Consider the following 21,204-nt stretch of genomic DNA (forward strand, 5'->3'; position numbering starts at 1 on the left):
AACACAATTATCCACTGAAATGAACATTTTAAAAGGGGAAAAGTCAGTGGTTCCTGCACATAGTCCTAATCCTACAAGTGAGGCCTGAAAAGAGAAAGGTGTACCTGTCTGTCCGCCAGAGAGATCCCGACGGTCTCGAAGAAGTGTTCAATGTAGGACACGATGGAGCCGAACACGGCAGGACTCCTGGGACCACTGGGCTCCTGGGGCAGATCACCCAAAAGGGGCGCTTTCAAAGCACAGGAAGTGACGTGGAACAGAGACCTGGAAGGTCCCCGCCGGTCCCGGCTTCAGGTCCTCGTGCCGGGAGGACATTCTAGACTCAGTCCTAGAGCTGCCCCTCACCAGCCCACTGCACGACGGGGAAGCCACGTCACCCCTGCACCTCAGTCTGCCTGTCTGTAACACAGGGATCTGGTAGGTCTGAATGCTTGTGTCCCCCAAAGCTGGATGTTGAAACCTAACCCCCGGTGTGATGCTCTCAGCAGGTGGGTCCTTGAGGGGTCACTGGCTTATGGGGACAGAGCCTCACCAAGGGGATTACTGCCAAGGGCCAAAGATGGGCCGGGTGGGGTGGGCATAGTTGGGGTCCCAACACACAGCTTCCCCCAATGTCCTAGTTCACATCCCATCAAACTCGGGTTCCCCCGAGTCCCCCTGAGCAAATGGGGGGATCAGGAGGTACTTCCTGTATCAGCAAACATGTGATGCTGCCTGTCCGTGTGTGCGACCTCCCTGCTCTGGGAGGGCGGGTCCCGTGCAGGACAGGGCAGCTCCCAGAAGTCAGGGGAGGCCTGGGGGCCACTCCAGGAGGCGGCAGGGTGGCATTCCTGCCTTCCCGCCGAGGGAAAGCACCACGGCCGTGTGCTGGGGCTACCTTAGTGCGTGCCTGCAGCTGTCCGTTCCCGCGGTGGATGAGGTCCATGACCGCGTCCACCGCCGCAGGTGTGTCAAAGTCGTCTGCCAGCGCAGCCTTCACAGCCTCCCTGGTGTGGCGGAGCCTTGGAGAGACACGGGTGCTCCTCAGCGCCCCCGCCCTGCCCAGCACAGGGCCCTCCCCACTGCAGACGCCCCTCCTGAGAACAGGGTAAGACTAGCCCAGAATCGTCATGTTACCCCAGAATTCAGAGGGAGAAAGCCCCTAAAACCCAGGTTTGAACACCCCTGTGCGTGTAGGCAGCTCATAAGGGTTTAAGAACGCGGTGGTAGGAAAGGCAGCGTTCCCGAGAGGCCAGGCCGCATTTGGCCCACGTTACACAGCAGTGGCCTGGGCAGTCTTGGAGGGAAGGACAGCACGAGGTCAACCCCCCTGCCCAGGAGCCTGCAGACAGGGCACCTGGTCCCACGGTGAGAGCCCAGCCTCCCTCAGAGGAAGGGCAGCCTCAGGTCCCGACGGGCCACCTCAGGGTCACGCAGTCCCAGCAGGCCACAGCAGCTTGTGCCCTGCCCCCACCCCGTGAGCCACACCTGTCTGTGGGCAGCTAGCTGGTCAGAGCGTCTGGGATCCAATGGCCCCTAGGGCCTGCCCCCATCTCCCCCAGGCTCTGAGTGCGTCCTGCTCCCCACACCTGGCTGCAGCCTCTCCACCTCCGTCCCTCTGCTGTGACACCCCTGCCAGCCAGTGCAGTCTCCGTGACAGTCCACCTCCTCCCCGCCCCCCTCCAGCCATGGCAAGGACGTGCAGGTGCCCCTTGGCCCTCCCCTCTCCTGCATGCCTACTGCCTCACACACTGAAGCTTTGTCTGTAAGACGGGCTCCCTGTTGTCCACCATTACTGGACATCCCCCCACTTCCTGCGAACTCCCCGATTTCCAAGCAGGTGGAGCCCCGGGACCCTTTCCGGCATCGTAAGCAGCCCTGAACTGGGGTGGCAAAGCCCCTGGACACTCGCCCCTCTGGTGGGCCTGCGGCCCTGGATGGTGGGGCAGTGGCTGCTCTCCAGCCTGGCCTGAGTGACCAGGAAGCGAGGAACAGGCCACAATCAGGGCTCTCTGTCACAAAGCAGAACCCGGCCTCCAGAGTGCCGAACGGCCTCTACCCCCTCCCTCCACCAGGCCGGCGGTGAGGAGCGCCCAAGGCAAAGAGGGTGTCCACCTGTCCCTTGTACCCGCCATCTAGACGGCTGCCAAGTCTTGCTGATGGCGCCCCCCCCTCCCCTGCCTGTCCCAGTGCTCCAGGCTTTGCTGCTTTTCCTCCTAACCAGACAAGCACTTCCCCAGCTTCCTGGGTCTTTCCAGCTCCTTTCCATCTCTGATGTCAATCCCTGGTCTTGTGAACACATCTAACCACTTAATGAAGCAGCAGAACCAGTCAATTTCCACGTGAAGGGTCGGGGGTCCCCCCACGTCCCCCACTTAATACTTACCTCGGCTGCCCTGTGACCACAGACACCCGCGTGCAACAGCAGGGGGCAGGGGGACACGCACTTGTGCAGACCCGCAGGTCGACTCCTGACCAGGTCTGAGCTCAGCCACCGAGGCCACCCCCCTCCACTCGGCCTCGCACCCGCCAGCCCTACCAAACCACGGAGCGAGGCGCCTGGAACCTCTGTGCGTCACTCACCAGCACACCAGTGAGCGCCCCGTCCGGGCACAGGTGTCACCCATCCCTGCACAGCCGCCCCCTGAGGGCGTCCTCGTCCCTCCCCAGCAGGACCACCACTCGCCCGAGGTGCCTGCCGCATCAGCCCCCAGAAGCCTCTGCCCTCTCGGCAGCCCCACATCGAGCACCCAGGACCCTCGGGCGGATGGGGGGCCCCTACCTCTCCCACAGCAGGCCTTCCCCGACGGGGCCGCATACCAGCTGCCCCTTCATGTAGGCCCGGGCGTCCTCGATGAACGCGGCTGCTGCCAGGAGGAGGTGCTTGGCCTCCAGCATGGTGCCGTCACTGTAGTCCACGGCTGCGGAGGGGACGCGTGCGGTCACCTGGGGAGCCACTGCACTTCGCAGCCAGAAGTGAAGCAGCAGACGCGGATACCCCCGCCCCGCTGTGCCCCCTGGGACCGCGAGGGTCCGCCCCGCCCCGGGCCTCCCCATCTTGGAAGACACGGAGAACCACCCCCAGTACACCTGGCCGAGGGGTTCATTCCTGTGGACAGGAGATCCTGGGCCCCGAACCACTGCTTGGGGGATCAGTCGGCGGTGGGGACATGGGGCTTGCATTTCAGGACAGGCCCTCAAACTCAGCGTGTTACAGTGAGAACGCACTCTCCACCTGGGAGGGGGTCACCAGGGGACCCCATCCAGACCCACACAGAGCAGAGCAGGGGCTGACCAGAGAACCCACGGCCTCCAAGACACAAGCCTCTAGAATCTTCTGGCCGAGCACTGGGCTTGCACTCAGAACCCAAACCCACAGGCACGAGGGTAGCCACACTGACAAGGCTGTGCTTCCTCCCCAGCCTGAGTGTGGGTCCTTCAGGCCACTGGGTTCGGCCCCCAGCCGCGGCCTCACCTGACCTGTAGCTGCTTCGCATGCAGAAGAGCCGGAAGACGTCGGGGGAGAACGTCTTCAGGAAGTCCTGGCAGAGAAATCAGGGAGAACCCGGAAATTATAACGTGCGCTATGACCTTGTGAGCCGACCCCACTTACCAAGATGTCGGAGTTTTTATGGACAGCTTGATTTTGTTTCCACCCTATTTGCATGTTCCCTACATGTTTCCCTTCAGACTGCGTCTGCGGGGAAGGCCCCCTGCTCTGCGCTGACGCAGGGGGTCCACACCGATGTTGACCTTGGGAGCCCCTTGCCATGACACGGTCCCGAGAGGATGGGCACAGCTCCAGGCCCCATGATGGCAGGGGTCCCAGGAGCGGAAGCCACCTGGGACATCAAAACAGGCCAGGACCAGGGTCAGACTGAGGGCAGAGACCAACTCACCCTCCCACAGGCTGTTCCCTGACGCAATGCAGCGAGGCGGGCACCCAGCTTGTGTTCTCAGAGGATACTCTGCCCCTGGTTAAACTGAGGAAAACTAACAACCTGTCATTTAAATTCTTTTTAATTTTTTCTTAATGTTCATTTACTTTTGAGAGAGTGCAGGAGCAGGGGAGGGGCAGAGAGAGAGGGAGACACAGAATCCGAAGCAGGTTCCAGGCTCCCAGCTGTCAGCACAGAACCCAACGCGAGGCTCGAACTCATGAACTGTGAGATCATGACCTGAGCCAAAGTCAGATGCTTAACTCACCGAACCACCCAGATGACCCAAGAACCTGTCGTAGAAGTTGTTAAAACAACCCCAAACCCTGTCTGTGGTGGCCGGTGAGAGGCACTCGGCGACCTCACAGGGCAGGGATGCAAAGACAGGCCACTGGGCACCGCTTGGCTGGCCTGGGACACTCATACCCAGCCCACGGGGGCCCACACCGATGACCAGCAGTGGCCCCGAGGACAGGCCGGCTCCAACGGGACCCTCTGACAACGTGGGGTTTGGGTCAAATGTCCCTGCATCGTGGACTCTGCGTGAGCAAAAGGAGACTCTCTCAGCCCTTCTCCTGCTCGACATCTAGCAGTGGCTTCCGGCCTCCCCTTGGCCATAGGGACCTGCATGTCACAGCTGGGGGGGACGCGGTGGCCGGGACCCTGCACGAGGACCGGTGGGCAGCTCCCTGGAGGCAGTGGCAGAGCCTGTCTCCTGGGTTAACATGACCTCTGGCCTCCTGGGGCCCGCATGACAATTACAGGATGCCCGGGGCTGATGCAGCCTTGTGGTGGCCGGGGGGTGGGGGGGGGTGGGGGGGTGGATGTAGCCCCTTATATGCTGAGTACTTGCTACACTGCCCATGGCAGAACCTACTGGAAGGCTCCCACGACTTCGTCACAAACTGCTAAGCTGCACTGCGTCACAACAGTGTCTGCCCCACCACGGTGACAAAGACATGAGGCGCGGAGAGCTGACAAGCGGCCCACACGGCACCAGATCCCCGCTCTGCTGCGGGCTCCAAGCTGCGCCCCACTTAGGTCTTACTTCTGGGTCCCTTCCCCACTGCGGTCTGTGAGGCTGTGTGAGCGGGGCGGCTGAGGCACAGGCCCCTGGTGTCACAGCTCCTGTGTGCGGCCCTGGTGGACCCAAGTGCCCGTCTGGATCTGCGCCTGCAGAGTGGGGGCCAGGGGGACGGGCTTCCCGCGCGGGGTCCCCTCAGCTTGGGGCCATTTCTTGAGAATTCCTTCCCAAAAGCACAGGCTCCATGGCTCTACAGCCGGGTGTGAGCTGCTTCCTTGCTAGCTGGCGTCAGGGGACCTGCACCGCGCACCCCCCGCCTTCACTTCAGTTCCTTGTTGTTGCTACTGCTGCTTGTGTTCTCCTCCCAAGATGTTGCCAGATGTCGGGTGTGTGCGGTGGGAGTTGTGGGGAGTGGTCTGCAGCAGAGCAAAGAGGTGTATCTCCTGGGTCCCAATACGGCCGCACCCAGAACGCACCTGTTCTGCACACGTCTGTGTTTTCTGTGAACTGGGTACCTTTCCTTCCCTGCTGACTTTATGCTTGTATTTGTGCATTTAGTGAAAACATTTAAAGACTCTGTGGTAATACAGCCATTTTATGTCTGATGAAGCTCTCTGACGTCTCTAAACAAAGACAGCCTCCCTTCCATTTTCGTATATTTCTGGGTAGCTATGTTCTCTATTTCACTCCAAAAAGGGTTTTAAGATGTTAGGATGGTAGGATTTTATTTTTATTTTACTTTACTATTTATTTCTATTAGAGAGAGAGAACATGAGCAGGGGAGGGAGCAGAGGAAGAGAGTCTTAAGTGGGCTCCATGCTGAGTGGGGCTCAATCCCCCAGCCCCGGGATCATGACCTGAGCCAAAATCAAGAGTCAGACACTCCACCAACTGAGCCACCCAGGTATCCCTACGATTTTATTTTAAAGGGGTTTTCCTCCCATTCAGAATTTTTACCCCCTTAGGGGGGTGGCGCCTGAGTAGAAATCTGTAGTCTTTCTACAGCATTCAGTCTCTGGAGACTAATTCCTGGTAATAACAGAAAGAAAAGGCAACCGCATCCAACTACCAAGCAAGGGAAACCATCAACAAAACGGAGAGGCAGCCCACAGAATGAGAGAAAACATTTGCAAACTGTGTATCTGATAAAGAGGTGAGAATCCAAAACCTATGAAGAGCAAAAGACAACCTGATTCAAAAATGGGCAAAAGACATGAATAGACACTTCTCCAGAGAAGACATCCAGATGGCCGACACCTGAAAAGATGCTCATCACTCATCATAGGGGAAATGCAAATCAAAACCACTATGAGACACCACCTCACACCTGTCAGAGTGGCTAAAATCAACAACACACGAAACGATAGGTGTTGGTGAGGACGTGGAGAAGAAATAGGAACCCTCGTACACCGTTGGTGGGAACACAGACCAGTGCAGCCACTGAAGACACTGAGAACCACCAAATAATACCATTTAAAGGGTGAATCCTGGGGTGGCTCAGTCAGTTGAGTGTCTGACTCTTGGTTTCAGCTCAGGGCATGATCTCATGGTTTGTGAGTTCAAGCCCTGTGTTGCGCTCTGTGCTGACAGTGCAGAGCCTACTTGGGATGTTCTCTCTACCTCTCTGTCCTTCTTCCCCCATGTGTGCTCTCTTTCTCTAAAATAAATAAAATGAAAAAAAAAATGTGAATCCTCTGATGTGTGAATTACATCTCAATAAAGCTGTTCTTAAAACAAGAATTGCAAGGAAACTTTAACTTCACTCAGTGGTTTTATCATTAATACAACTATTGGTATTAACATTTTAAATATGTCAATTTTAAGAGAAAGCATGAAGTTGATGTGCTGTTGTAAGGAAGGAAACAAGATTTTTCATAAAGAGGGAAAAGAGCTAAAACCAGAAAGTCCTATAGTATTGGACTGGATAGTTCACAATGAACTCCAGGGACCAACTACATGCACATGGGTTCATCTCCACCAGCTCTGTCCCCTGAAGAGGCCTGGAAACAATGTCACTCTTGCGGTAGACACACCAAGAATCCAGATCTTGGTTCGAGATTCCATCTTCCCGCAAAGGCAGCGAGCTCCTTGGCGGGAATGGCAGCACTGGGGCAGGACGCAACGGGAAACGGGGCCAAAAGCCAGGATGCGCGGGGCATTTCCCCCGGAAGAAGGAGCCTCCTCCCCGCCCCTCCCCCCTGCCCAGGCCAGAGCTGGAATAATTTTAGCACAAAAAGAATGAAGACTGAATTGATAATACACAGAGTGAAAATAAAAGCTTAACTCCTAGTGGTACCAAAAAAAAGAACAGACAAGCCCCCATCTCTGAAAAGGACTGCCAGCCAGGGAGTGTGACGGGGGCAACAGCACAAGATAGCGTGCTTTGCAGGGACCAGGGACACGCACGATGGGGTGAAGCCACCAGAGCATGAGAAAACCACAGACTGGGGGTGGTCCGGGAAGAGGACGCCCCATGCAGACCACCTTGCCGGTTCTCCATGTTCACGAAAGACAAATAAGAATCTCTCTGTCAGAGGGGCGCCTGGGGGGCTCAGTCAGTGAAGCGTCCAACTTCAGCTCAGGTCATGATCTCATAGTCTGTGAGTTTGAGCCCCGTGTCAGGCTCTGTGCTGACAGCTCGGAGCCTGGAGCCTGCTTCTGATTCTGTGTCACCCTCTCTGCCCCTCCCTGTTCTCTTTCTCTCAAAATAAATAAACTTTAAAAAAGAAAGAAAAAGGGCACCTGGGTGGCTCAGTCAGTGAAGCGTCCGACTTCAGCTCAGGTCATGATCTCACAGTCTGTGAGTTCGAGCCCCGCATTAGGCTCTGTGCTGACAGCTCGAAGCCCGGAGCCGCTTCGGATTCTGTGTCTCCCTCTCTCTCTGCCCCTCCCCTGCTCATGCTCTGTCTCTCTCAGTCTCAAAAATAAACAAAAACATTTTTTAAAAAATTTAAAAAATACTAAAAAAATAAAGAAAAAAGAATCTCCACTGGTGGCCATCCCTTACCCGAGCAGTCAAGCCCAGCGTCACCAGCAGGACAGCCTGACGCTGTGGCCCCGGAGGGATGCTGCGTGAAGCCCACAGCACCACGGAGGAAGTTTCCCACCAGAAAGATTGAACCTGAACCGAATCAGGCCTGAGGCCTCGCTTCCAGTTACGAGGAAAGACAGGAAACCACAGATATGCAAAGGACATATGATACAGGACACCACAGACATGCAAAACGTGGGCCATTCACCAAAACTGGCCTCATCCCTTCAAAAAGGTCAACACCACAGGGAGAGGCTGTTGTCCATCAGAAGCCCAAACAACCCAGCCAACCAAACAACAGGAGGATATAATTGCGTGTAAGGAGGGAGGAGCCCCGGTCACCCGCTACGGTGACATGTGAACGCGGTGCCCAGTGAAACAGCCACAATGGGATGAACGCTGTCTGCGCTGGCGTGAGGTCCACGGAACACCCCCATCGTGGGAACAGAAAGCGGATGCGGAATGCCGGGGACTGGCCGGGCGGGGAGATGCTCAATGGGGAGGGTGTCGGTTGCGCACGAGGAGGAAGCGGCAGAGCCGTCCAGCCCGACAGCGAGGGCAGTCAGCACGACCGCGCTGTACCCGCAGACCGGTTACGACGGGAACTCGGTGTCGTGCCTTCCCACCGCGGAGCATTTCCCCTGAGAAGCCTGGAAAGACACGGCCCGCAAACGCAGCACGCGAAGCTTCACCGGGTCTTGGTTTTAAAAACACCAGGCTCTAAGGGACACTGGGACACGTGGAAAAGTCAGAACGCAGACTGGGGAACTGGTATTGAGAAGCCACTGCTGACGTGTCACTCTTGTCCTCAGGAGTGCGGGCGGGATGGGGAAGGGTCGTGACGTCTGCGGTGTTGAACGGTTCAACGACAGTGGTGATGAGACACACGTACACCATGCATACGTGCACACACGTGCACACACGCCCACCACTCCCTTAGGTGCAGGAAAAGTGATAACTCTTGAACCTGTGTGGTGAGCATGTGTGTAACTTTTCTGCAGGAAAACGTGTCTAAGAATGAACACTCCTGCTAAAGAGGAGTCGATAAAGACGCTTTTATGAGGAGCACCCCCGCTCTGGCTTCCAGCCCACCCCGTCCACGGTGGGGTGCGTTCTGAGGCCCCGTGGATGCCTGGACACGTGATAGCACCGAGCCCCGTGTTTACTGGTCTTCCCTATACAGACACGCCTGTGACGACATTTCCTTGTAATTGAGGCACAGCACGAGATCAACTACAGGACGGCTGTGGCAACATACTATGATGTAAGTGCCCGTGGCCTCTGTCTCTGTCGACATACCTTCTGGTCCTGTTCTCGCCCCTCTTGTGAGAAAATAAGCGTCCCCTGGGAGGGCAGTGGTGCAGCGTGAGGCTGTCACTGCCTCTGGACACCGGTGAGTGAGACCACAGATACGGGGCCGGCTGTATGTAACGTAACTCTGGTGGGAACAGCTCTCCGGGCCAGGTACTCAGGGGACAAAGGTCTGGTAACTGTCCTTGTCACTTCAGTATTTGCCATTACAACCGTGTTTGGCTTCACGGCCCCAAAGACAAAGACCGAAGTGTTTGGAGTGCTCCCGTTGGCTCACTTGCTTTCCACTCGTGTGGACGCCCCCTCCCGCCCCTCATCCCCATGGCACGGTGATGCTTTTCTCAACAGGTGGCTTTCAAAGCCAGCAGGCAGTGAAGCCCCAAAGCCACAGGCCGGCCGGCTGGTGGTGGGACAGGAAAAGGGGTAGGTGTGACTCGGAGTTGAGTGCGGGAAGGGGCTCAGGCAAGAAGGTGGCGTGAGTCCCAGCACGCAGGAGGAGCTAGGCAGCATCCATGGGGAGGCCGCCCGGAGAGGGCAGGGGGACGCGGAGGGCACCGCCCCGAGAGGGCACCGGGTGTCAGAGTAGGGCCGCCTCCACCCGCAGACCGCACGTTAAGCTGGGAGGTAGGAGAAGCCTGTCGGGGCCACGGGACAAGGGCCTGGAGCGCGGGGGTCAGAGACCTGGGGTGGCCCTTCCAGACAGGCCAGCGGTGCAGGGTTACCTTAACAGTGATGTAGTTTTTCAGCGATTTGGACATTTTTTCTTCTTTGCCTTTCACGTGCAAATGCCCTGAAACAAAAAAACGGTGATTTGTGCCGAATCCGGTGGGAGGAGGAGGAGGAGAGGGCTGGTTCTGTTGGAGCGCCAGACACCACTTCCCGCAACGCGGCGCTGCATCCCCAGCAGGCATACGCCCGCATCTGTGTGGATAGTGTGCCCCCCAGACCCTCGCCCGTGCTCCACCCCCCTCCCCAGACCCTCACCCACGCTTGGCCCCCCAGGAAAAGGGAACCCACAGCCACGCCTGCTCGAGGTCGTCAGGTCTGCCCCGCCCTGTCCCGCAGACCCCTCACCCCAGGAAAGGACAGAGCCCGGGGCTCTGCAGACCTTGTGCCTGGCAATACGTGCCAGTTTTCGGAGGTTCCAAAGCGCAGGTCTCTGCGAATGATCCGATTGTGTGCTGCGGTCTGCTGGCACGGGCCTCTCAAGGGCCTGGGAGAGTGTGTGAGTGTGAGTGTGTGAGTGTGTGTGAGTGTGTGTGATGGGAGACAAGAGCCCACATCAGGAGCTTCTCAGTCCCTGCTTTCACACGGGTTTCCTTCCGGGGCGGGGGGGAGCCGGGCGGGGGGGTGGGGGGCCTCACCTCTCCCGCAGAAGATGCTTCTGCCTTCTCTGACAGGAGCCCGAGCACAAGGGAGCCCCAAGGCCAGTTTTTCTGAGAACTGGTTAAAAAGTGTAGCTTCCAAACAACTATGACCTCAAACACATAACGTCATAGAACACATATATACCAAACACAATTAAAACTCTCTTTGGGGCACCTGGCTGACTCAGCTGGAAGGGCATGTGACTTGCTCTCAGAGTGGCAAATTCGGGCCCCTTGTCAGATGTAGAGATTATAACTAAACTTAAACGCTTTTTTATTAGTTTTTTTTTAACTAAATTTTTTTTTCTTTTCAAGTTTACTTATTTTGAGAGAGAGGGAGCATGCGTGGCAGGGGAGGGGGGCAGAGAAGGAGAGAATCCCAAACAGGATCCGCACTCAGTGCAGAGCCCGACTCGGGGCTCGATCCCACGAACCATGGGATCATGAGCTGAGCCAAAATCAAGAGTCGGGGCGTTCAACCGACGGGGCCACCCAGGCCCCCCCCCATTTTTTTTTAATTGACAATATTTAGAAAATGAAATACATCCGACTACTCATCTTCCGTTCACTTACTTCAGAAGAGGGGTGTTAACCCTCCTGTGCATCAGGAGACACCAGTGTCTCTCCAGGACAGGGTGACGGCGGAGTGGCGGAGAGCCCGCTGTCTTAATAGTTTGTCATAGTCGTCACAACGCAGCAACGAAAACCCTTTTCTGTTCCCAAACCGGGGGTGAACAGGACCTGCTTTTCTGTGGCCCCCAAACACCTCGTTAGTGACTCCTGGAGGGAAGCAGGAGGGGCGCTGGCCCGCTGTCCCCTCTGGTCCCTGGGCCCACATTCGCTGACGGGCGCAGGAGAAAACTAAGTGACCAGGAGCACGACCATGACGTGTGCACGGGGTGTCAGGCCCCCAGACAGCTGACCCGGGGTGGGACACGGCCCTTTGGTCCGCGGAGGCTCCCTGCCCAACAGGCTCTGCACACATTTACTCGACGTGGGCCTTCCTCTCCAGTCCTCGGGCCAAAGGGAGGCTCTATTTCCCGAGGTTCCTGAAGCCAAGGGTGGGCCCCTGACTGTGGGATACGCTGGGCTCCGGGGGTCACTTCTGAGGCGCCCACCGGGCCGGCCCTGCAGCATCATGGGGCTCCTGTCCCCTCCAGGGAGTTGCCAGCACGCACACCGCCGGCAGAAATGCAGTTTGGCCCCTGATGGGTTCTGTCCCGGAGCGGGTACCAGACAGCTCACCGGCCCCGCTTCTGCATTTCCTCTGCACGCTCCTCCAAGGAGATGCAGAAACGGGCTTGGGGTCGCAGAGACCCACGACGGCTGTTCCAGGGCACAGCGGCAGACGTGGCGGCGACTGTGGGGGCAGTCGTTGCCCACCGGAAAACGTGGCAGTGGACACGCTTTGGGCCAAGCAGCCTCAGGGCTTACAGTCATGGATGCCAGCATGAGTGAGGCCTGGCCTCGCGCGCCAGCCAGCAGAGTGCCTCTGCCAGCGCTGCCCCGGCGATGGAGAACATTCTGCACGCACTAGTCAGCCCTCCCGCCCTCGTAACTCCAGTTCCGTCCAAGGAAGTTCACATCCGGCGGACTTAAACTCCAACACCTCGACAGAGGACGGGTTCTTCCCCTGTGCACCGAGCTATGTCTTTCCAATTGTGACAGAAGCGACAGCACCGAAACAGAGCACAGTCAACCTGAAGTCACGACTTACCAGAATGCAGAAAATAATTTCCCCACTGCCTGCACTGATGGAAGGCCTCGCACTGGGCGATTTCGTTCTCGTGATGCGGGAAAGCTAAGTCCATCCCGCCCGAGTGGATGTCCAGCCGGCTTCCAAACACCAAGCTGCAGGACAGCACAGAGCGGGGGGTCAGTTCAAACAGCACACGTCTCCAGACCCCGTCTGGCGGCCAGCCCTCCTGGCCTTTGTGCAAGGATCAAATGGATCTCAATTTAAAATCAGTATGTGTGATCATTTAGCTGATGCAAAAGGGAGAAACTGAAATTCTGTTTTTACTTCATAAATCCCTGATTCATAGTTTTACATCCTAGTAAAGAGGCTTAATTCTCCTTGTTCTGGATACAATATACTGTTTTTGTTATTTTTTTTTAACGTTTATTTATTTATGAGACAGAGAGAGACACGAGCAGGGGAGGAGCAGAGAGAGAGGGAGACACAGAATCCGAACAGGCTCCAGGCTCCGAGCTGTCAGCACAGAGCCCGACGTGGGGCTCGAACCCAGTAACTGTGAGATGACCTGAGCCGAAGTTGGATGGTCAACCGACTGAGTCACCCAGATGCCCCAAAGAAGAATGTCTTTCAAATGGAAAATACCTACAATATTCACCTATAATATACAGTTTTTAAAAACAACAAAATTATGTTTTCTTCTTCAACAGGTAGAGTTGAGTGGTTTTCCAACTTTAACAAAAGAGAACTATAAAATCAAGAGAATTCTTGTCATGGCTTTTGAAAATGTACCTATTTAGTGATCACTTATAAATAACAACAAGGTAACTAAATTCAAAGCAATGCATTTCAGCTGCCAGCACGTCTGCTTCGTCTGATTCTGTGGCGTTCCCGGAAAACCTCACGTCCCACAAAACTGCACCCTAATACCTACAGGGCTGCTGGGGGCCACAGAGCTGGCTCTGTCCCCAGAGCACCTGCGAAGCAACAGGCACCAGCACCTACAGGCCAGGCTGAGCAGGATGCTTCAGACGACACAGAGACGCACGGTCAGCATGGGGGAACGCGGGCCTGTGGGCAGATGCAGCCACCTGTCCCCTCCCCGTCCCAGAGCTCAGAGGGGCTGCGGGTGCAGACACTGTGGTTAAAAAAGACATTTCCAAAGAGGCCATAGCCTCGCTGAGCTCCCTCTGCTGAAAGCCGACTCTTCTCCCACCAGGCCGGCTCTGGAAAGACCACGTCCACACTGGCCACAGAGACCCCAGGCGTGGCAAAAACCTGCCAGCCCATTCTTGTACATCCTTGGTGAGGGGCTTAGAGAATCTCGGAGTCCTGGTTCAAACACCGCACAGGGGGAATGAGGCAGGAGGGGAAGGACTAGGGAGGAGAGCAACAGAGGCTCCTTTCTATTTATAATGAGTGATTCGTTCTTACAAAGATCAGAGACAAAGCTGACAGCATGAGGGTTTAACAAAGCTAAACGGGGGAGGGGGTGCCGGGCTGGCTCTGCGGCCCTTGGTCTCGGGGTTGTGAGTTCAAGCCCCACGTTGGGCGTGGAGGTTACTTAAAAAAAATAATAAAGCTACACTGTGGATCCTTGCTGTTGCTTACATTAGTTTCTATCCTTGTCCATATGTTAGACCTGTTTCAATATAAGAGAACCCCGAGGAGTCTATGTTCATTAGATTTAAACAAAAATATTTAATGGGAACATTAATTTGAAATTTAGTTCATTTTTTTCTACTACTTTAGAGAAATTATTCGAATCTACAAATAAGTATCTTTTTACAACCTAATATGCAGCCCACGTTGCTCTTAAATCAAAAGCATTTATATATACACCTAAGTGTATACAGTAGGACTGACAGTACGGTAGTTTGTTTGCCTGGAACTCCTGGATGCGTTTCCAGAAGAGTCATCTGGACATCATCACAGGTGAGGACAGGAGGGGAGGCGCAGTGGAAAAGCATCCCTTCTAGGCCATCAGTGGAGCGAACGCAACTTGGATCGGCGGGCCCCGGAGGACGTGGGCCTCCCACCCGGTGGAACGGAAAGAGCGTCCCCGGACAAGGAAGCCAGTCTGGGGTCAGGGGGCTGGGGCAGAGTGCTGTCTTGGGGCATTACTCACCCGACGCGTGCGCTCAGACTTGGCCAGCAAACAGCACCACACGGTGACCAACTCGAGGGGGCTGGGTTTGCTGGTCTTCACGTTTGGGCGTAGCCGGCACTTTGACATGTTTGCCTTAATTGTATTTTATGTTTCTAATCCTTTTTTTTTTTTAATTTTTTTTTTCAACGTTTATTTATTTTTGGGACAGAGAGAGACAGAGCATGAACGGGGGAGGGGCAGAGAGAGACGGAGACACAGAATCGGAAACAGGCTCCAGGCTCTGAGCCATCAGCCCAGAGCCTGACGCGGGGCTCGAACTCACGGACCGCAAGATCGTGACCTGGCTGAAGTCGGACGCTTAACCGACTGCGCCACCCAGGCGCCCCTCTAATCTTTTTTTAATATTCTTTTTTAAATTCTTTTTTTTAATGTTTATTTTTGAGACAGAGACAGAGTGTGAGCAGGGGAGGGGCAGAGAGAGAGGGAGACACAGAATCCGAAGCAGGCTCCAGGCTCTGAGCTGTCAGCACAGAGCCCGACGCGGGGCTTGAACTCACGAACCGCGACATCATGACTTGAGCCGAAGTTGGACACTTAACCGACTGAGCCACCCAGGTGCCCCTATGTTTCTAATCTTTAAAACTGCTTATTATAATAAACATCTGCGATGAAGGCAAACACATCAAATGTTTGAAAATCATGGGTTCCTAATGATACTAAAAAGCCCCTCACCTCCAGAAACAGGAAATAGTGTTACTCACTGCAGGCTACTCACTGCAGGTATTTATAAGAACAAAACACTGGGAACTGAACGCTCATCCATAGGGTCCCAGCTAGCTGAATGGTGCACCTTCACAGCACAGCGCCATGGAGCTGAGGCACAATGATGGGCTTCGAGAACCACCGCAGGCAGTTCCCGGACCCAGTGCAGAGGGAGAAAAAGATATTGCTGGCAACCCAGGAGATTCCCACAGGCTCGGTTCCAGACCACCGCAGTAACGCAAGTATCACATGCCAGTCAGATGAACTTTTTGGTTTCCCAGTGTATATAAATGTTCACGCTACACTGTCGGCTATTAAGTGTGCAACAGCATTCTGTCTACAAAACGCCGTACACACCCTAATGAAAAGATACTTTATTGCTTGAAAATGCAAACCACCACGTGAACTTTCAGTGGCTGGTAATCTTTTTGCCGGTGGAGAGTCTTGTCCGATGGTGGTGGCCGCTGACTCATCAGGGCCGTGACTGACGAAGGCTGCGGCGGCCGTGGTGGTTTCTTAAAATAAGACAACACGAAAGTTTGCCGCATCGATGGACTCTCCCATCCATGAATGATTTCTGTTTTAGGCAAAGCTATTTGAAAGCATTTTACCCACAGAACTTCTTTCAAAATTCTCTCAGACCCTACCGCAGCTTTTTCAACTGAGTTTATGACACAGTCTCATAGCTTTCATAAATGACTGTTGTCATTTCACCAATCTCCATGGCGTCTCCACCAGGAATCTCAAGAAAGCACTTTCTTTGCTCATCCTTAAGAAGCAACTCCTCAACCGTTCAAGTTTTACCCTGAGATGCAGCCATTCAGTCGTGTCTTCAGCCCCCACTTCTGAGTCTAGTTGTCTTGCTGTTTCCACCACAGCTGCAGGGACTGCCTCCCCGGAAGTCTCGAGCCCCTCAAGCTCTTCCATGATGTTGGATCGGCGTCTTCCAAACTCCTACTCATGTTGATATGTGACCTCTTTCCATGAATCACAAATGTTCCCGGTGGCATCTAGAATGGGGAATTCTTTCCAGAAGGTTTTCAGTTTACTTTTTCCCAGATCCACCACAGGAATCACTTTCTGCTGCAGCTATAGCCTGACAAAATATGCTTTTTAAATATTAAGACTTGAACGTTGAAATTACTCCTTGATCCACGGGCCGTGGAATGAATGGGTGCTGGGTTAACGGGCAGGAACACAGCGCTAAACTTGTGCAGCTCCATCAGAGCTCTTGGGTGACCAGGTGTGTTGTCAACGAGCAGTTTCAAAAGGAATCTTTTTCGGGGTGCCTGGGTGGCTCAGTCGGTTGAGCGGCCGACTTCGGCTCAGGTCATGATCTCGCGGTCCATGAGTTCGAGCCCCGCGTCGGGCTCTGTGCTGGCGGCTCAGAGCTTGGAGCCTGTTTCAGATTCTGTGTCTCCCTCTCTCTGACCCTCCCCCTTTCATGCTCTGTCTCTCTCTGTCTCAAAAATAAATAAACGTTAAAAAAAAAATTTTTAAGTAATCTTTTTCTCTGAGCAGCACGTCTCAAGAGCGGGCTTACAACATTCAGGAAACCATGTTGTAAACAGATGGGCTGTCACCTGGGCTTTGTTTTTCACTTGCCGAACACAGAATAGATTCAGCGTTAATTCTTAAGGGCCCTAGGATTTGTGGAATGGTAAATGAGTACTGGCTTCAACTTAAAGTCACCAGCCGCCTGCATTAGCCCCTAAAAGGGCATCAGTCTGTCCTTTGAAGCTTTGAAGCAAGGCATTGACTACTTTTTTCCAGCTGTGAAGTCCGAGATGGCATCTTCTTCTGACAGAAAGGTGTTCTGTCTACACTGAGAATCTGTGGTTTAACGTAGCTCCTTCATTCACTGTCTTAGCTAGATCTTCTGGACAGCTCACTGCAGCTTCTGGGTCGGCGCTCGCTTCTCCACCTTGCGCTTTTTACAGAAACAGCTTCTTTCCTTAAAGCTTGGGAACCAACCTCTGCCAGCTTCAGACTTTCCTTCTGCAGCTTCCTCAACTCCCTCAGCCTTCACAGAATTAAAGAGAGTCAGGGCCTCGCTCCAGAGTAGGCTTGGTTTAAGGGAATGTTGTGGCTGGTGTGATCTTCTATCCAGATGACTAAAACTTTCTCCATATCAGTAGAAAAGCTGTTTCACTTTCTTCTCATTCATGTGGTTACCGCAATACCACTTTTCATCTCTTTCAAGAGCTTTTCCTCTACATTCACAAGGCAGCTAATTGTTCAGCACGAGAGGTCCAGCTTTTGGCCTGTCTTGAGTCTTGACAAGCCTTCCTCACTGCACTTAAGCATTTCTAGCTTTTGATTTCAAGTAAGAGACATGGGGCGCTTGGGTGGCTCAGTTGGTAAGCGTCCGACTTCAGCTCAGGTCACGATCTCGTGGTTCGTGGGTTCGAGCCCCGCATTGGGCTCTGTGCTGACAGTTCAGAGCCTGCTTTGGATTCTGGGTCTCCCTCTCTCTCTCCCCCTCCCCCACCCATGCTCTGTCTCTCAAACATAGATAAAACATTAAAAAAAATTTTAAGTGGCAAACGTGTGACTCTCCCTTTCACTTGAACACTTAGAGGCTACTGTGGGCTTATCAGTGGCCTAATTTCAACACCGTTGTGTCTCAGGGAATAGGGAGGCCCGAGAAGAGGGAGACAGATGGGGCAACAGCCAGTTGGCAGAGCAGTCAGAACACACACGTGTCAATTGAGTTCGCCATCTTACCCGGCGGGGGTCACGTGCCCCCAGACAATCACAACAGTAGCACCAAATATCACTGATCACAGATCACTATACCAACTATAACGATAATAAAAAAGCTTGAACTATGGCAAGAATCACCAAAATGTGACACAGAGAGACAGAGTGAGCAAATGCTACTGATGCCAACTGACCTGCTCCACACAGGGTTGCCACAGACCTTCAGTCTGTAAACAGCAGCGTCTACAAAGCACAATAAAATGAGGCGCGCCTGTACAAGAGAGCACATGCGGTGTGCCGCCTACCATGTGCCCCCCCCCCCCCCCACACACACACAAAGGGGCGTCTCGCTACCGACAGAACCATGGGAAGTCAGAGGACCCGTCTACAGAGATCTAAGGTGGAGGAGGCCCCAGCAAAACCAGAAGAAAGTTGTTTCACAGAAGCCAAGGAAAGGGCAGGTGTATTGACCGCCAGTCACTGACCAGCTGGCGGTGGGGGTCACTGCTGACCTCAGGAGACCTCAGGAGTCAGTGGGGATGCCTGGAGACAACAGCAGGTCAAATGCAGATGGTAAGATGAGAAGCAGACGGGGCACCTGAGTGGCTCAGTCAGTTAAGCGTCCTGACTTTTGACTCTGCCTCAGGTTATGCTCTCGTGATTTGTGAGTTCAAGCCCTGCACTGGGCTCCACGCTGTCGGAGCCTATTTGGGACTCTTCCCCTCCCTCTCTCTGCCCCACCCCTGCTCATTCTCTCTCTCTCTCTAAAAAAAAAAAAAAAAAAAAAAGCAGAATCTGGAGATTCTGGAGATTCCTGCAAATCTGGAACTGAGATCACAAAAGCATCTGTTCGTGGAGATCCCCAAGACAGAAACATCCAGTACTTGGTGCTGCCCAGGAAGAGCTGGGAGAGTGGGCAGACTGAAGACTGAGGAGCCAGGAAAGGGGAAGCTGGGGTGGTGCCTGAGGGGTCCGATCCAGAACCATCTCTGGGGAGTGGGTTGGTAACCAAGAGCAAGTAAGAGGAAGGTGGTCTAGGGAGAGGCTGGGAAGACGGTGGAATAGGAGGATCCTAAGCTCACGTTGTCCCACAGATACAACTAGAAAACACTCACATCAGCAGAAATAACCCAGAAAATGACCCAAAGACTCCCAGAACAAACTCCACAGCTAAAGGTAGAGGAGAGGCCACATCAAAGAGGGGTGGGCAGGGCAAAGATGCAGTCAGGAGCTAAAATGGCCCCGGCTGACCACAGTCGGGAGGGAGCCAGGGGCAGGCAGGAGGGCAAGAAACAGACTCTCATGCCGGGGAGCCCCCACGGGGGAGATGAATCCCCACAGCATTTGGCTTTGAAAGTGAGAGAGGCCGAAATTCATGAGTTCTTACAACCAGCAGGAATTAAAAACCTAGAATTAAAAAAAAATCAGCAGCTATGCTCTGGGAGAGCCAGGAGGGCATTAGGAAGCTGAGTGTCTGCCCTTAAAGAGAGATCACAACAAACAGCCTGCACATGTCCTAACTCCAAAGCAGCAGTTTGAAAAAAGCCTGGGGCATACACGAGGGACAGCTATTTACTCATCTCAGACGTATCTGGAGAGGCAGGGATCATAGGGAGATCCCTCCAGAAACAAAGGCCATGGAAGACACCATTTCCCTCCCTTGCCCCTCAGCATAAACACACAGCCACCTGTGGGAACCAGCACTGCACTGACATGACCTAAATTGCTTATACTGCCCCCCCACCCCATGCTTGACTCAGCCCCAGTGCTGTGGTCCCCTTCCCCAGAAGACTGACCCGAAGCTCACCAACACCGAATGTCCCAACCCACATATTTTGTGGGGCCTCGATCCCGGTGGGGTGGCTGGTCACCTCCCAGGGAGGACACACAAACCTTATTAAAACTGCACCCCCCTTCCCGTGCACACTTCGCAGAGCAGCCCCAGCCACCCCGTTTCCACAGCAGCTTGGCATCCCCCGTGGAAAAGGACCAGTGCCCCTTGTTAAAAGTCAGGCATACCGACTTTTAAAAGTTAAAAGTGCATACCGCCCACTACTTTCAAGAGCAAGAGACATAGCTGACTTTCCCAACACCTAGAAACAGAGAGTTGATATAATGAGACAGAGGGGTATGTCCGAAATGAAAGAGCAGGATAAAACCGCAAGATACCCGAGTGAAACAGAGGTAAGTACTATATCTGAAAGAGAATTTAAAGTAGTGATCGTAAAGATACTCACTGGATTTGAGAAAAGAGTGGAGGATGTCAGTGAGGCCCTTAACAGAAAGATTAAACAAACAACCAAACAAAAACAGTGATGAAGAACACAATACATGAAACTAAAAATACACTGGGTGGAATAAACAGCAGGCTAGAGGAAGCAGAGGAGCTAATTAATGACCCGGAAGACAGAGCAACAGAAAGTAATCAAACTGAGCTGGTGAGAGAAAAAAAAAAATTCAAAATGAGGATAAACTTTGGGAATGCAGCAACCCTGTCAAGTGTAATAATAAGCACGTTATAGGGATTCTAGAATAAGAGAAAAGGGGACAGAAAATTTATCTGAAGAAATAATAGCTGAAAATTTCCCTCCTCTGGGGAAGGAACCAGATATCTGGATCCAGGAGGCACAGAAATCCCCCAAGGAAAGTAACCCAAGGGGGTCCACACCAAGATACAGAATAATCAAAATGGCAAAATATAGTGATAAAAAAAATTAAAACAGCAAGAGAAGACAGTTACATACAAGGGAAACCCCATAAGGCTATCAGCGAATTTTTCAGAACAGCAGAAACTCTGCAGGCCAGAGAGGCATAATATATTCAAACTACTGAAAGAAAAAAACCTGCATCCAAGAATACTCTATCTGGCAAGGCTATCACTTATAAAAGGAGAGATGAGGAGTTTCTGGGACAAAAACTAAAGGAATTCATAACCACTAAACCAAACCTGTAAGAAATGTTAAAGGGGACTCTCTGAGTAGAAAGGGAAGACCAAACTAAGAGTATGAATATGAAAAAACACAAAAGCAGTAAAAATAAGTATATCTATAAAAAATCAGTCAAAGGACTTACAAAATAAAAGGACATAAAGTATGACACCATATACCTAAAACACGGTTAAGAGTAAAAAATTGGTTAAAGCTTAAGTGATCATCAACATCATATAGACTGCTATATACAGGAGACAATATAAACAAACCTAGAGGTAACCACAAGTCAAAAACCAATAATAGATTGCAAAAAAATAAAGAGAAAGAAATTCAAATATATCACTAAAGAGCAC

General features: G+C 53.3%; 1 protein-coding gene across 4 annotated transcripts in view; it reads right to left on the minus strand.

The window, feature by feature from the left end:
- Window positions 1-21,204, minus strand: part of CARS2 (cysteinyl-tRNA synthetase 2, mitochondrial) — a 44,313-nt gene that overhangs the window by 1,800 nt on the left and 21,309 nt on the right. For 2 of the 4 annotated variants that reach the window (XM_047861980.1, XM_047861994.1), the window contains 6 exons: window positions 12,368-12,501; window positions 10,006-10,073; window positions 3,455-3,521; window positions 2,762-2,900; window positions 878-1,001; window positions 105-229 (listed from right to left, as the gene is read on the minus strand). In XM_047861980.1, the coding sequence (XP_047717936.1) occupies window positions 105-229; window positions 878-1,001; window positions 2,762-2,900; window positions 3,455-3,521; window positions 10,006-10,073; window positions 12,368-12,501 (657 nt within the window). Of the gene's footprint in view, window positions 1-104; window positions 265-877; window positions 1,002-2,761; window positions 2,901-3,454; window positions 3,522-10,005; window positions 10,074-12,367; window positions 12,502-21,204 lie in introns of all 4 variants that reach the window. The other 2 variants (XR_007152849.1, XM_047861986.1) reach the window with 2 other exon arrangements.

This window comes from Prionailurus viverrinus, chromosome A1 (assembly GCF_022837055.1).
Source record: "Prionailurus viverrinus isolate Anna chromosome A1, UM_Priviv_1.0, whole genome shotgun sequence".
NCBI classification, from domain to species: Eukaryota; Metazoa; Chordata; class Mammalia; order Carnivora; family Felidae; genus Prionailurus; species Prionailurus viverrinus.